At 37.3% G+C, this 12,294-nt stretch overlaps 1 protein-coding gene across 1 annotated transcript; it reads right to left on the minus strand.

Annotated features, from left to right (window-relative positions):
* Nucleotides 1–1,692: 1,692 nt before the first annotated feature.
* On the minus strand, nt 1,693–7,573 carry LOC148999624 (uncharacterized). Its single transcript, XM_089140314.1, is given in 10 exon segments — nt 1,693–1,804; nt 1,893–2,251; nt 2,618–2,834; nt 3,006–3,031; nt 3,033–3,262; nt 3,464–3,782; nt 3,853–4,760; nt 4,822–5,047; nt 6,659–7,249; nt 7,496–7,573. Coding segments are annotated over 10 exon segments (3,066 nt in total).
* Nucleotides 7,574–12,294: the final 4,721 nt, after the last annotated feature.

Consider the following 12,294-nt stretch of genomic DNA (forward strand, 5'->3'; position numbering starts at 1 on the left):
TATTAGTGCATAATTTGGTTAGCTGATCTAGTTATTAAGCCTTGAATTTTACTTTCACCAGAAGTTATTTATACCAGTAATCAGATAATAGGATTTCTATGGCTAGATGAGTGTGGTTAGTGTACTGCCTTGCATTTCCATCCTTTGAGCTACACCTGATATAAGATCTGTGTCTGCATTTATTTGTGTTGTGTTAGTTTCCTGGGCTGCCTATATATTCAACAGGTAGAAGAATATGCCACCCATTCAAAACTCAGCAGCCACAAATGTATATCAAAATTTAAGCACTTTACTGAAGATCCTTCTACATTAGAACTAATAGCAGAGAATTCAAATCACCTTATTTTAACTAGGTACCCTATAATTTCTCTGTCACTTTCTACTCCTATAGGTTTCAATCTAATGCCCCAACTTCAAGGAAGGAGAAACTTACAATGTTAAGATAGATATACGATTTTAATCATTCTTATTGGGAGAATTAATCACATCTTCCTGCCTTGTGCTGAATCGGTTGACTTGTCCTGATCAAAACCCAGTTAAAAACCTAACATGAAGACCTATGTTGAAGGTATAGCATACTTGGAGATTGCCAAAGCAGGTTTGGAGCTCAATTGTTATTAGCTTGGACCTTGTAAATAAGGGGGTAGTTGTGTTTTAAGGTGAAGATGGAGAAAGGGTATAATTATCATTGAATTTTTTTCTAGTGTTTTTAAGGTTTAAGGGTATAATAGCTTTTTCAGATAAAAGGCTAACATCACCTCAGAAGCGATCAGCTTATAATTGGAGATGAATAGTATTTTGGCTGGTATAATTTTCCTTTTTTTGATTTTTGTATTTCTATTCTGGTAAAGGGAAATATCTTATATCATTGAAGAGAAGAGGAGAGCTGATATGAGCAGAGTCATCTGACATACAAAGCTGCAGAATCCAGAGATTGATATTAAGCCAAACATCCAAAAGTTCAACCAATATGATCAATCTAGCTGAGGGATCTACTCCAAAACTGGAAGACCTTGGAATATATAACAGAGTATTTCATTTTTAGTGAAAATAAAATGCTTCCATAAGAATGATCTCCTCGTGCCAAGGGATTACATTCCTCAATGTATGAGTGTTTCTGTTCTTTTTGAGCTCTTGTGGAATTATCAAGCATTTGGAACACAATGATGATTCCAGATCCAGTAGTACCCTTGAGAAGCAAAGCAGTAAAACCATTCGAGTAATTCCATATATCAAATTTCTAGCATTTTTGGTTTATTATAATCTAATCAAGTTGCAGAGAAAACCAGCATAATAATTTCATTCATATTTCATAGAAATTTAGCTTAAAAAAACAAAATACAAAAAATATTTTAGAAACTATTATGGACACATACAGGTACACCCCAAGCTTCCCTGCTAACATATCACGTTTCAGCACAAATGGACTTCACCATATGCCAAAACAGATATTTGACGTTGGGCCATATGAATGGCAAATAAGATAACAAATTCCCTGCACGGGTCCTTTGCTTCATCGTTGTAATTATAGTTGGTTTATCTGCATCACTGAATTTGCATTGCCCAAGAACAATCAGTTACTTGTAGTGGATCATTGCAGTAAATCTTACAACAAAGAAATAGTACTCAGAGGGCAGATTTCAATTCACATAAAATCATAGAAAAATCAGTTTGTCACCAAAGTAAAATGACTCACCCTTTCCTTCCAAGTTGAAGCGAAGTGAAAATACTTGATAAACACTCTTCCTCTGAAGTCGTAGCACTTGGGATTTCAATTTCCCAAATCATTGGAACTTCTATATCCCTGGTTATCCAAAGTAGAAGACATGAGATTGTTGAACCATATAACATTCAAAGGTTGTGAACAACATTTTGATCATGTAATTAATTACCCTTCAGAACATTTAAACTTGCAACGATTAATATCAACTCCTTTGCACTTCCCAAAGAAAATATCCAGTCGCTTTGCTAGTTCAGGTATCTCTTCCAATGGTAAAATATCCCAAACTTTAATGACTAGGGTGTGCTTGTGATTTTCAGTGAGAATATCAACAGTCCACATAAGTTTGAAGGATGACCCATCAACATTGTATACTTCTAGCAGCTCAGATGAAATGTTGTTCATTAAGTATAGATCTTCCTGTTTCTTGGGTTGACGCCATCCATTTGCAAGCTTCATTAGTAGAGCAATCACTTCTTTCTGAGTATCGGTTCTCCTTATTTTAGTAGAGAAATCATTGACAAAGAGAACCTGGTGAACAGTAAATTGGATGCAACTTGTTACCTAACTGGAGAAACTAGGGAGACAAGTTATTACTAAAGAAATAGAAAACCACTTTTAATGTACAACAAGAGAAATTTAACTTAATAGCACAAAAAAATTCAACCACATAATGTTAAAATCTCTTGAAACTCAGGTTGTGAAACTATTTTTCTTAGCCACAAGATGTTCATTTTGTATTGTAATAACAGGTCATCAGCTGAGTTTGGAAAAGTTAACAAATTGATCAAAAGAAACTAACAATGGTAGAGGATATTTATTAAGGTTTGGAACCGACACACAACTTAAACAAGACAGCACATTTACGCCATTAAAAGGCTTCTTCAAGCAACATACCTTCCACCTTGTTCCATCAAACAGCAGGGAATCTGTTCTGAATAACTTGTCAAATTCTCCTAGTTCAACAAGACCATCAATTATTGCTTCTCTCAAACTCTTGTCCTTATCAGCATCAAAGAAACATCCCTGTTCCTTTGCATCAAGGACTAGTTTCCCCCAAATGGAACCACTGTCAATTAGAGTTGGACCATTTCCCAATATCCAAAGGCAGTGCCTGCAATGATAGTCACAAGATTTCTTAGAAGATTGAAAGAGTAAAACATTATTTACCAAGATTTATCAAATGCTGTTTTACCTTGCCCTTCACCAGCCTTGGTTCTCAAGGTAGGTACAGGGTACCTCAACCATTGAGATGCCAAGAAGCTGATATCAAATGCTGTTGTACCTTGCCCTCGTCAAAGCTACATTTGTATCGATGATGTTTTACAAGGAAACCAACCGATCCTTTGCCATTGGACCTGACAGTAGAAACTATTATTACATCCTCCTCGCCACCTTGAAACCCATCAACAGTCCGAACACTGACAGAGAAATCCTTTACTGCATCATATGTGCCACCAAGTTTCTCTTTTATAGAAAAAACTTGAGCTTTGTATGGAGATATTACACCAACACAAAACTTCTGCCCTGAAGCAACTGATGCTGTAACAGTGAAAAATGTTCAAGATCATGGGTGTTCCACATAGTGTGTGCTGTGCATATAAAGTAATGAGCTATGAAAGAGTTACTTTCTTAATTATCATCAGTGGTAGAGAGGGAACTGGTTGTGGGGGAGGGCCGGGGTTGGGTGAGGAAATCAGTTCAGAGGAAGAAACCGAGGAATCAAATGTGAATTAAGTGTACCTTTGAAGAGGCTTTTCACAATCTCAGAAACCACAGCTACCTCCACCATGTTTCTCTTGCCATGCCCAGGTGCCTCAGTTCCATGAGCAACATTAATAAATGAATAAGCCCCATACATATTACCTTGAAGAAACTGCCTTTCATGGTTACTTTCTTTGACCTTTGGTGCATCCAAAATCTGCTTGCCATAGAATTCTGTATTGGGGAATAAGCTTATTGATGGGTGCATTCTATATTGGATATTGAGAAGGTGCTTCTTGTGTCCCAATGATACCAACCTTTCAAACAGACTTCTTCCAAATTCAGCCTCTTCTGAAATCTAACGAATGGAAAGGTCCCCAGTCAGAAAGAACTACACATAGCAGAAAAAAGAAAGAATGAACTCTGACCTTGCTTTGAACCATTGCTGGCAGTTGCTGTTCTTCACCAATGAGAATGGCGTGCTTGACACCAGGGAGTTGGAGTGGAATGGCTGATTCACATTCTTTAAGCTGTGCTGCTTCATCAATAACCAATAGCTCCAGTGGCAACTCAGCAGAACTTGCTTTGTGCAAATTAGCTGAGCCTGAAGCAGTTGAGAAAATCAGGTACGCATGTTGCAAACATAAAGTACCGATTGAAAATGAATCCTTAATATCAGGAGCTGAAAATGATTCATTGAGGGTTTTGAGAATCTTAAGGCACTCAATTCTGGTCGTCTTCACCAAAAGTGTATTTGAACCACCAACTGCGGTCTGTAAATCTTCAGAATCCAAAAAGACACATTTTAGGTCTTCACTGGTAACAGATCCATTTAACAGAGTTTTAAGAGAATCAAGAGAATGGAGAGCTTTATTCATGTCTTCTACTACTCTAACTGAAATGAAGGATGTAGGTAGGTGTTTAAGCAGAGTAGTAATGAAGAATTTAAGGTCCATCCAAATACGAGTGAATCTTTCCTTAATAAATTCATCAATTGTCAAAACATCTTCCTGATCATTCTCCTGCAATTCAGTTTTACTGACTCCAGTGAATCTCCTGCTTTCATCTTCTTTCTCTTTCTTTTTCTGTTCCAAATACCTAAGGTACCCATAACCGCCTCCTTCAAGCAATGCTATCAAGGAATTTAGTTGTTGATTCCATCCTGAGAAGCACTTGTGAAGCTCAGCAGTACGATAATCCAAAAAGACATCATGGAGATCTGGATAATCATTAATCTGCAATCGTGCCTCATTGCCATATAACACTATATCTCCCAAACCACAATCAAGATGCTGAGGTGAGTCCTTAACCAAATTCAGAAGGCGTGATGTGACTTCTATTAAGGCAATATTAGTTGGTGTACATATGAGGGTTCTGCATTTCAATCTTTTAAGTACCCAGAGCAAAGTGCTTACTGTCTTTGTCTTCCCAGTACCAGGAGGGCCCCAAATAAGCTTTACTGAAACTCTTATGGTTGCAACCCTTTGTAGCAATGGCTGTTACCACTGCATCAATCTGTGACTGATTCAGGTTGAAGGTCTGAAGATCTGAGAGAAGCGAATTTCCACAGTTACTGTTGTTACCTTCTGATGACAATAAGCAGCAATGACAATCAACCCCGACCTATCATTAAAAAGGACATAAAAATAATTAGCATTAATGGATCATAACTTTTTATTTTAGACCATAAGTGCAAAAATTTGAATATGGTCTAAACTATCTCCTGTCTCAAGGAAGCAGTTTTCAGATGCCTTTTTACATGGAACTTCTTGTTTCAATATTGATGAATCTACTACAAATGTATTCACTTTGGAATTGATCAAGTTTGTTTGTTGCCTGCACCAGGAGCCCTTAAGCTAAGGTCAATGCATAGGAATAGGAACATGTTTCCCTAATTATACTGGACAGCTACGTACCTGATTCTTGAAGTAGTTGTTATTGTCTCAGCAAAGACTTCCTTGTTCCCTACTATACTTGTGAATCCTCCATCCAAAAGGACTGACTTGTCATGTTTCAGTTTAGACTTAGTGAATTAGACACATCTATGCAATGTCACAACATACTCTTTTTCATTCCCATCAATCTCCCCCCTCATTTTTTTTCTTTCTAGTATAGACACACCATTTTTCTCTAACCAAGGCAAGTACTGGACTAGCAGGGTCGATAGGCAAAAGATGAAACATGAAACACAACCTATTATAATATCTCTGCCCAAGGTTATGATGCATGAACTTATTAAATTGCTAGTACATATTATGGAAAATATGGAGCTTAGGAGCATTTAACTAAGTATAAAATCTAGCATAAATAAAGTTTCTAAGCGGAAATTGCATATATTTTGGTACAAGAGATGTTTCCTTGTACATTTTAGAAAATTGCCAGGTTGGAAAATCAGTGTTACTACAGCATTTCAAGGAATTTCAACAAAGAAGTATAAAATAAGGCTTCCTTTGTTGGGAGACTCACCCTGGCCAAAATCTGTCCTCCTATATCTTCTGATGTGGCATCTTCACCCTCCCCAAGGCCACCACTCAGGCTACAGAAACCCTATTATATAGCTTCCTTGGGAAAGGATCTCAGACCCTCTTGATATACCTCCACCCTCTTCCTCAGGATAGTATCTACAAACCCAAAAAGGAAGGTGGCTTAGGGCTTCACCGCATTAAGGACTACAATATCAGGGCCTCCTTAAACTCATTTGGAAGATTTTCACCAAGCGTACCTCCAATAGGGGCGATTGGGTTTGCTCATATCTTGTTAAATTGGACTCCTTCTGGACCTCATCTCTCCCTTCTTCTGGTGCTCAAGCATCCAAAAGAATACATTGCTATCTCAGTTCATCCCCAATGGTTGTTGGGTTAGCTCCTCCCATTCCTCTCCCATAGCCTTCCTACCCTCCCTCACCTTCCATTGTAGCAGTCATATCCCTATTGATTCCCTTTGTACCGTTAGTAACTGTTCCGAGGAAGACACCCAGCACCTCTTTCTCTCTTGCCCCCTTTCATTAGGGTTTTCACTAGTCTATTTGTGTTTGCTCCCACAGCCACTTGAGTTATGGGTTCCCCCCTCCCCTCCTCTCTTCCTCCTTTCTCTCTTCTTTGTTTAGTTTCTTGCTGTTTTAATATATTATTCATACATGATACATCCAGTCCAAAAAAAAAGAAAAAGTATAAAATGAGGCAAGCTGTAAATGCATTAGGAACTATAGTAATAGAGTTAAAAGAGACTTCTTACAGTGGAATTGGTGCACAAGACCCTATTGATAACCTTCATGTTAGCTAGCTTCATCTCCGGGTGCAGAGCTCTCCATATACGCATACTGGGAGTCATGTTAGTGAGAAAAACAGCATAAAGCTGTTCCCTCTTCTCCAGCGAAGATCCAGTTTTAAACTTAATATGATTTGATGGACGGATTCTGATGGAAAACGTGTTACCGCTTGTGACCAATGCAAGAAGAAGAGATGTTCTACTCCTCTTTAAATCAGAAATGGAGAAACATTTCACATTTGAGAGTAGCATGAGATCTCCAGCTTGAGGATAGTATGGTTCTTTACCATTCTTACTATCATCACCATCTTTAGAAACTTGAATTTTATAATGCAAATCTCGCTTTTGTGTCTTATTCACATTTTGAATTTTATAATGCAAATCTCGCTTTTGTGTCTTATTCACATTTTCAACATCAACTATTCGACATTTAGGTGCTCTGGGAGACAGGTCCTGAATGCTTGAACAGAGAGCAGCATGTGTTTCCTCAATAAGAGGATAAGTGTATGAAGCCAAGTATTCCTCTACTAATGTGAACGTCTTTGGGATCTTCTTCACCTGCAAATGTGTAAAAGAAAAGAGAAAAAAAAATCACTGACAATAACAGAAACAGTAACATGGATTCATGGAGCATATGTAATTTGTCTTATCAGGCTGCGTAGCATACACCCGCATCCTGTATCTCTATTGTCTTCCACTTCAGATACATGGTTGAACATTAATACTAATAGTAGATTAAAAAAACATCTCTTATTTTCTCTCTGGTGTGAGTGTGAGACATGCTAGCATGTTTGCATATAGTACCTTATCTTTGTAGAATTTGTGGTTGAGGATATCTTTAAGAGACCATGAGAAGACATAATCCACAAGATCCAGAGCCATTTCAGCAACAGGAAGCAGCAGAAGAAAGGAGAGCTTTAGAAGAGAAAGCAGTGGAAACAGAACTGGAGGTGATTAAAATCCTCCTTCTTCCTCTTTAATCGCAGGTCAGGCTCTAAGAAAGGCCAAGGTTGACTCGAGTTGACTAGCTTGACGACCTGTTTTTTCAATATTTGAAGTAGTATGAAACGAGGCAGAGAAATGCATTAGAACCATAGTAATAGAGTTAAAGAGACATCTTACAGATAAATTGAAGCACAAGAAAAGGGTCCAAGAAAACACCAAGAGAACAGACTCCTTTGTTTCTATATTTCAAGTAGTCCTGCACGACGTGAGAGAGAGAGATAATTAATCACTTGAAGAGTTCTGGAGAAGTTGAATCGTGGCTGAGGTTTCTGGGTTTCTGGGTTGGTTAAGGAATCCTGCTGCTTGCATCGGGAGATGTGTAAATTCATTATTTTGTGTAGGGGGAAGGGTTGATAATGTTGGAAATAGGTGAAGATTGATGACCTGCGGGTAGTTGAGTATAAATTCCTTGCTGTTCAGAACTTGGGGAGATGAAGAGACTTCGTTATACATTATATATCTTTGGTGTTTCAACGTAGATAAGAAAGAGGTTTTTGTCTGTTCTTCTTCTTATTCTCATCCAGTTATTATTGTTTAATCTCACACGAAAAGAATGATTGGTCAGAATGAACAACAAATGGTTAAACAAAAAAAATCTGTTTGGTTGATTCTCCGAAGAAGATTCTCAAAGCGCCAGGAGGGTAAGGTTGCACTCTCTGGAAGATCTGCAACTAAATAGTTGATATATATGGTTCTGTGAAGTAGTTTATGTAGAAGACGGATGAAGAGGAATCTCTTCACCCACAACATAAAGGACGTATGAATTTTGGATCATTTAATAATTAATTTATATTTAAAATTACCAAACAATTTCTTACTTTTTTTTTTTTTAATCAGTTTTTCGTAATACGTTTTAGTAGATAGAAATAAATGATTTCATGTAAAAACCCATTTGACTGCATTTCACACTTGACTCATCATGAAAAATCAAAAGAGAAACCAGATTAATTTCCATCTCACCTTATTTCTGAATTGGTGATGGGTTTTCTCTTCATCACACCTTTTGTCATCAAGGGAGACGAAGCAAAGCAGTATTTGGAAAGAACAAACTTAAGGAAATGCTCTTGAAGTGTCTTGACAAAATGGAAACCCAATCATCAAAAATTCAAACAAGTTAGAAGTGGGTTGGGCGCAGCTTGAGTGAAATTTCAAAATCTTTTCATTTTATCCTCAAATATTAAATTTCTAGCATTTTGGCTGATTCTAATCTAATCAAGTTGCAGAGAAAAAAATATTCTAGAAATTATTAATGTGTAGTTGACCGCCCAAGAAAATCTGCTAGCTGCACCTCAGTTGAACAGGAACAGGAACAAGTTTCCCTAATAATAGTGAACAGTTATTCTGAATTAGTTGTGATTATCTTTCTTCAACGACAAAGAGTTCCTTGGACAGCAAGAGGCAGTGAGGGGAGGTATTAGAAATTTGAATGCTCCATTTCAGGTTGCTTATGTTTATCATGAAGCTAAGGTTTTAGCTGATAACAATGGTGAGACCTCTGGGTGTCATGTTAATTAGAAAAACAGCAAAAATTGGTTCTCTCCTCCTCAGCAAAAATGCAGTTTCAAGCTCAATAGGTTTTGATGAACAGATTATGATGGAAGAGGGATCACCTGTGACTAATGCAAGAAGAAGAGATGTTCTACTCCTCTGTAATCAGCAATTAATGGAGAAACATTTCATATTTGAGAGTAACATGAGATCTCCAACTTGAGGATCGTATGGTTCTTTACCATTCTTACTATCACCATCTTTAGAAACTTGAATTTTATAATGACAATCTCGCTTCTGTGTCTTATTCACATTTTCAATAGCAACTATTCGACATTTAGGTGCTCTGGGTGACAGGTCTTTCATGCTTGAACAGAGAGCAGCATGTGTTTCCTCAATAAGAAGAGGGTAAGTGTATGAAGTATTCCTCTGCTGATGTGAAGGTCTATGGGATCTTCTTCACCCCTGTAAAGTTGCATTAGAAAAAAAAAAGAAAAAAAATCACTCACAAATCACAACACAAACACAGTACCATGGAGCGTAAGTTTTTTTTTTTTTAAAGTTGAGGTTTATCCGGACCAGCTTGCGCGCACCTTGATTACATCCTCAAGGGGGGAGACGCCTGCCGCAAGGATGAAACATATCAATTGTAACTATTCCACAAACCCACGACCTATCCATTAAGAAGTATGAATTTTTACCACTCTACCAATCCTGCATTGGCATAGAGAGTAAGTTTTATCATATCATAATTAACTTATTTTTTGGTCAAACATATGACAACTAAGTAAGTAGATGATTAAAATTCTTATTTTCCTATCAAATTTCTTTCTTCATTTCTGATTTTTTTTAAAAAGAAATTTTATTTGATAACTAGCCTCCAAAATGAATCATGCAATGAAAATAGTTCTACTAAGAAATTATTGTAAGTAGTTCTATAATATTTTTCAATTCAGACTTCAAAACAGTTATACTTGGAATTTGGTAGCTAAAACTTTGAGATTTTTTTCTTTCCCACCCCGACAGGCTGCCCCAACCGGTGTTTGACCGGGGCACACCGGGTGGTGGGTGAGTCTCCCAGCGGCGATTTTTTGCATCCACAAGGTTTCGATACCAGAACCTTGCTTAAGCGGACCAAGCTACCGTAGCGAATCACCTAGTCAGGATTTCCCTCTCAATTTTGAGTTCAAGGGAATGGTTAAGTTTTTTTTCGGGACTTTGAGGGATCACCTGACTTTTACAATCATAAGCCCTATAAGAAGGTTAATAAAATCTAAAAGTGCAATGTTTGTATATCTAAGTTTTATTTGAAAAACAGATAGGTCATATTCTGTTAGAATGGTTAGTTATATTATCGCAAAGATTATTATACCCTTTGAAAAATCTTATTCTCATTTACCCAAAAAAAAAAAAACAAAGAAAAAACATTCTTCGGCTTACAAAGGTTATTTGATGAAGACATTGTTGTTGGATTTTTATTTTTCCTCTTCAAATTTTGGTAAGGGTATTTTTGAAATTAAAAAAAAATAAATAGTGGGTTAACTGTTTCACTAACAAAATGGACTAATGTGTTTAATGAATTAAGGTGTCTCTGTTTTTCAAATATAAAGTTGGAATATGTCAGTGCTTTAAAGCCTTTATTTTGGGGTGCCAATGCAATTTGCTCTAGTAATAATGACAAAGTTGTAAACAAATGCAATGTGGTAAGTGATATGCAATAACAACAAAATAGAGCAAGAAGATATGATCTTCTTGGCCTATTTATATCATCAATGCATCTGGGTTTTATATGTGATAAAGCAATGAGATCTCTGCTTAAGGCTTATGGATTTTGTCTATCACCATTGCCATCATTTTCGTTAAAGACTTCAACGTTATAAAAACAAATCTCATGGTGGCTTGAAAGTTGAAATCTTCTTCTACTTCCCCATCAACTCTTTGGCATTTGGGTGCTTTGAACAGAGTCATCATGCATGAACAAAGTTCAGTGTGTCAATGCATTTAGCACCTTGGATGAGTGTGTCAATGCAGGTAGGAGTACCTTAGATTTAAAGAGTTGGTCGTTGAGAACATCTCTAGGGGACCATGAGAAGACCACATCAACCAGTTCTGAATCCATTATAGGCTCTCCAGTTCAACCAAGAAGAGAGGCTTCAGAGTACAAAACAAATGAAATCAGAGTAGGAGAGAAGTCTTTTCCACTTCCTCGTTAAGTACTTCCTACTGAATACAGGTTTTATGAAGAAACTGAAGGTGGAAAAGAAAGAGCATGGAATGTGATTAGAAGTCTTGTGGAAATTGCTTAATGTGCCACACCTGCAGCAAATGTTCACACTTTTGAGCGACAGACAATGGAAATCGAAATCTCGGTTGCAGCACAGTGCTGCACAATTATTGCACAACACTGAAGTCAAACTTGAAGTCTTGCAGAATGTACGAGGAAGAAATCAAACGACCAGATAAATTTTGCATGTGGGTTCCTTAATGTTCAAGATATTCAAAAGATTGTTTTAATCTAGACAAGCAAAATCCGTGTTTCTTCCTCCTCAAGGCATTGCTCCCAATCATATTCTCAGCTTGACTTCAGTGATCAGCAATTAATGCGTAGTGCTGCAAACGGTCGATGATCTCGACTGTCCATTTTTCAAAAAGTGTGTGAAACCGCTTTTGGAAATGGAAGGTCAAGATCAAAATCTCAGTCGAGATCTCGATTTTGAGCGTTGACAGCAGGACAGTGCGAGCAATACTAAAGCCAAGCTCTGGAATGTGACTAGAAGTCTTGTGAAAATTGCTTGGGTGCTGTGCATTAATGCACTTGCAAAAAACAGTCGAGATCGAAATCTAGGTCGCAACAGTTGAAATAGAGAAACAGAGTCACCTAGGCCTCTTCTGTTTATACTGCATTGTCTACTAAAACTCTTCTTCTGCTGCTGCTGCTTCTTGTTGCTGAAATGGCTCTGAGTCTTGTGGGTTGTGTCTTCTCATGGTCTCTTAGAGATATACTTAATTACCAACTCTACAAAGATAAGGTACTGTGGAGAGATTTTTCATGTTCAGGCATTAACTGTTATTTTTTTTGGTATTGGTAGCTTTTATATTAGGTGTAGTGA

The sequence above is a fragment of the Hakea prostrata genome, chromosome 11 (assembly GCF_041222555.1).
Source record: "Hakea prostrata isolate BN-2017 chromosome 11, UWA_Hpros_2, whole genome shotgun sequence".
NCBI lineage: Eukaryota > Viridiplantae > Streptophyta > Magnoliopsida > Proteales > Proteaceae > Hakea > Hakea prostrata.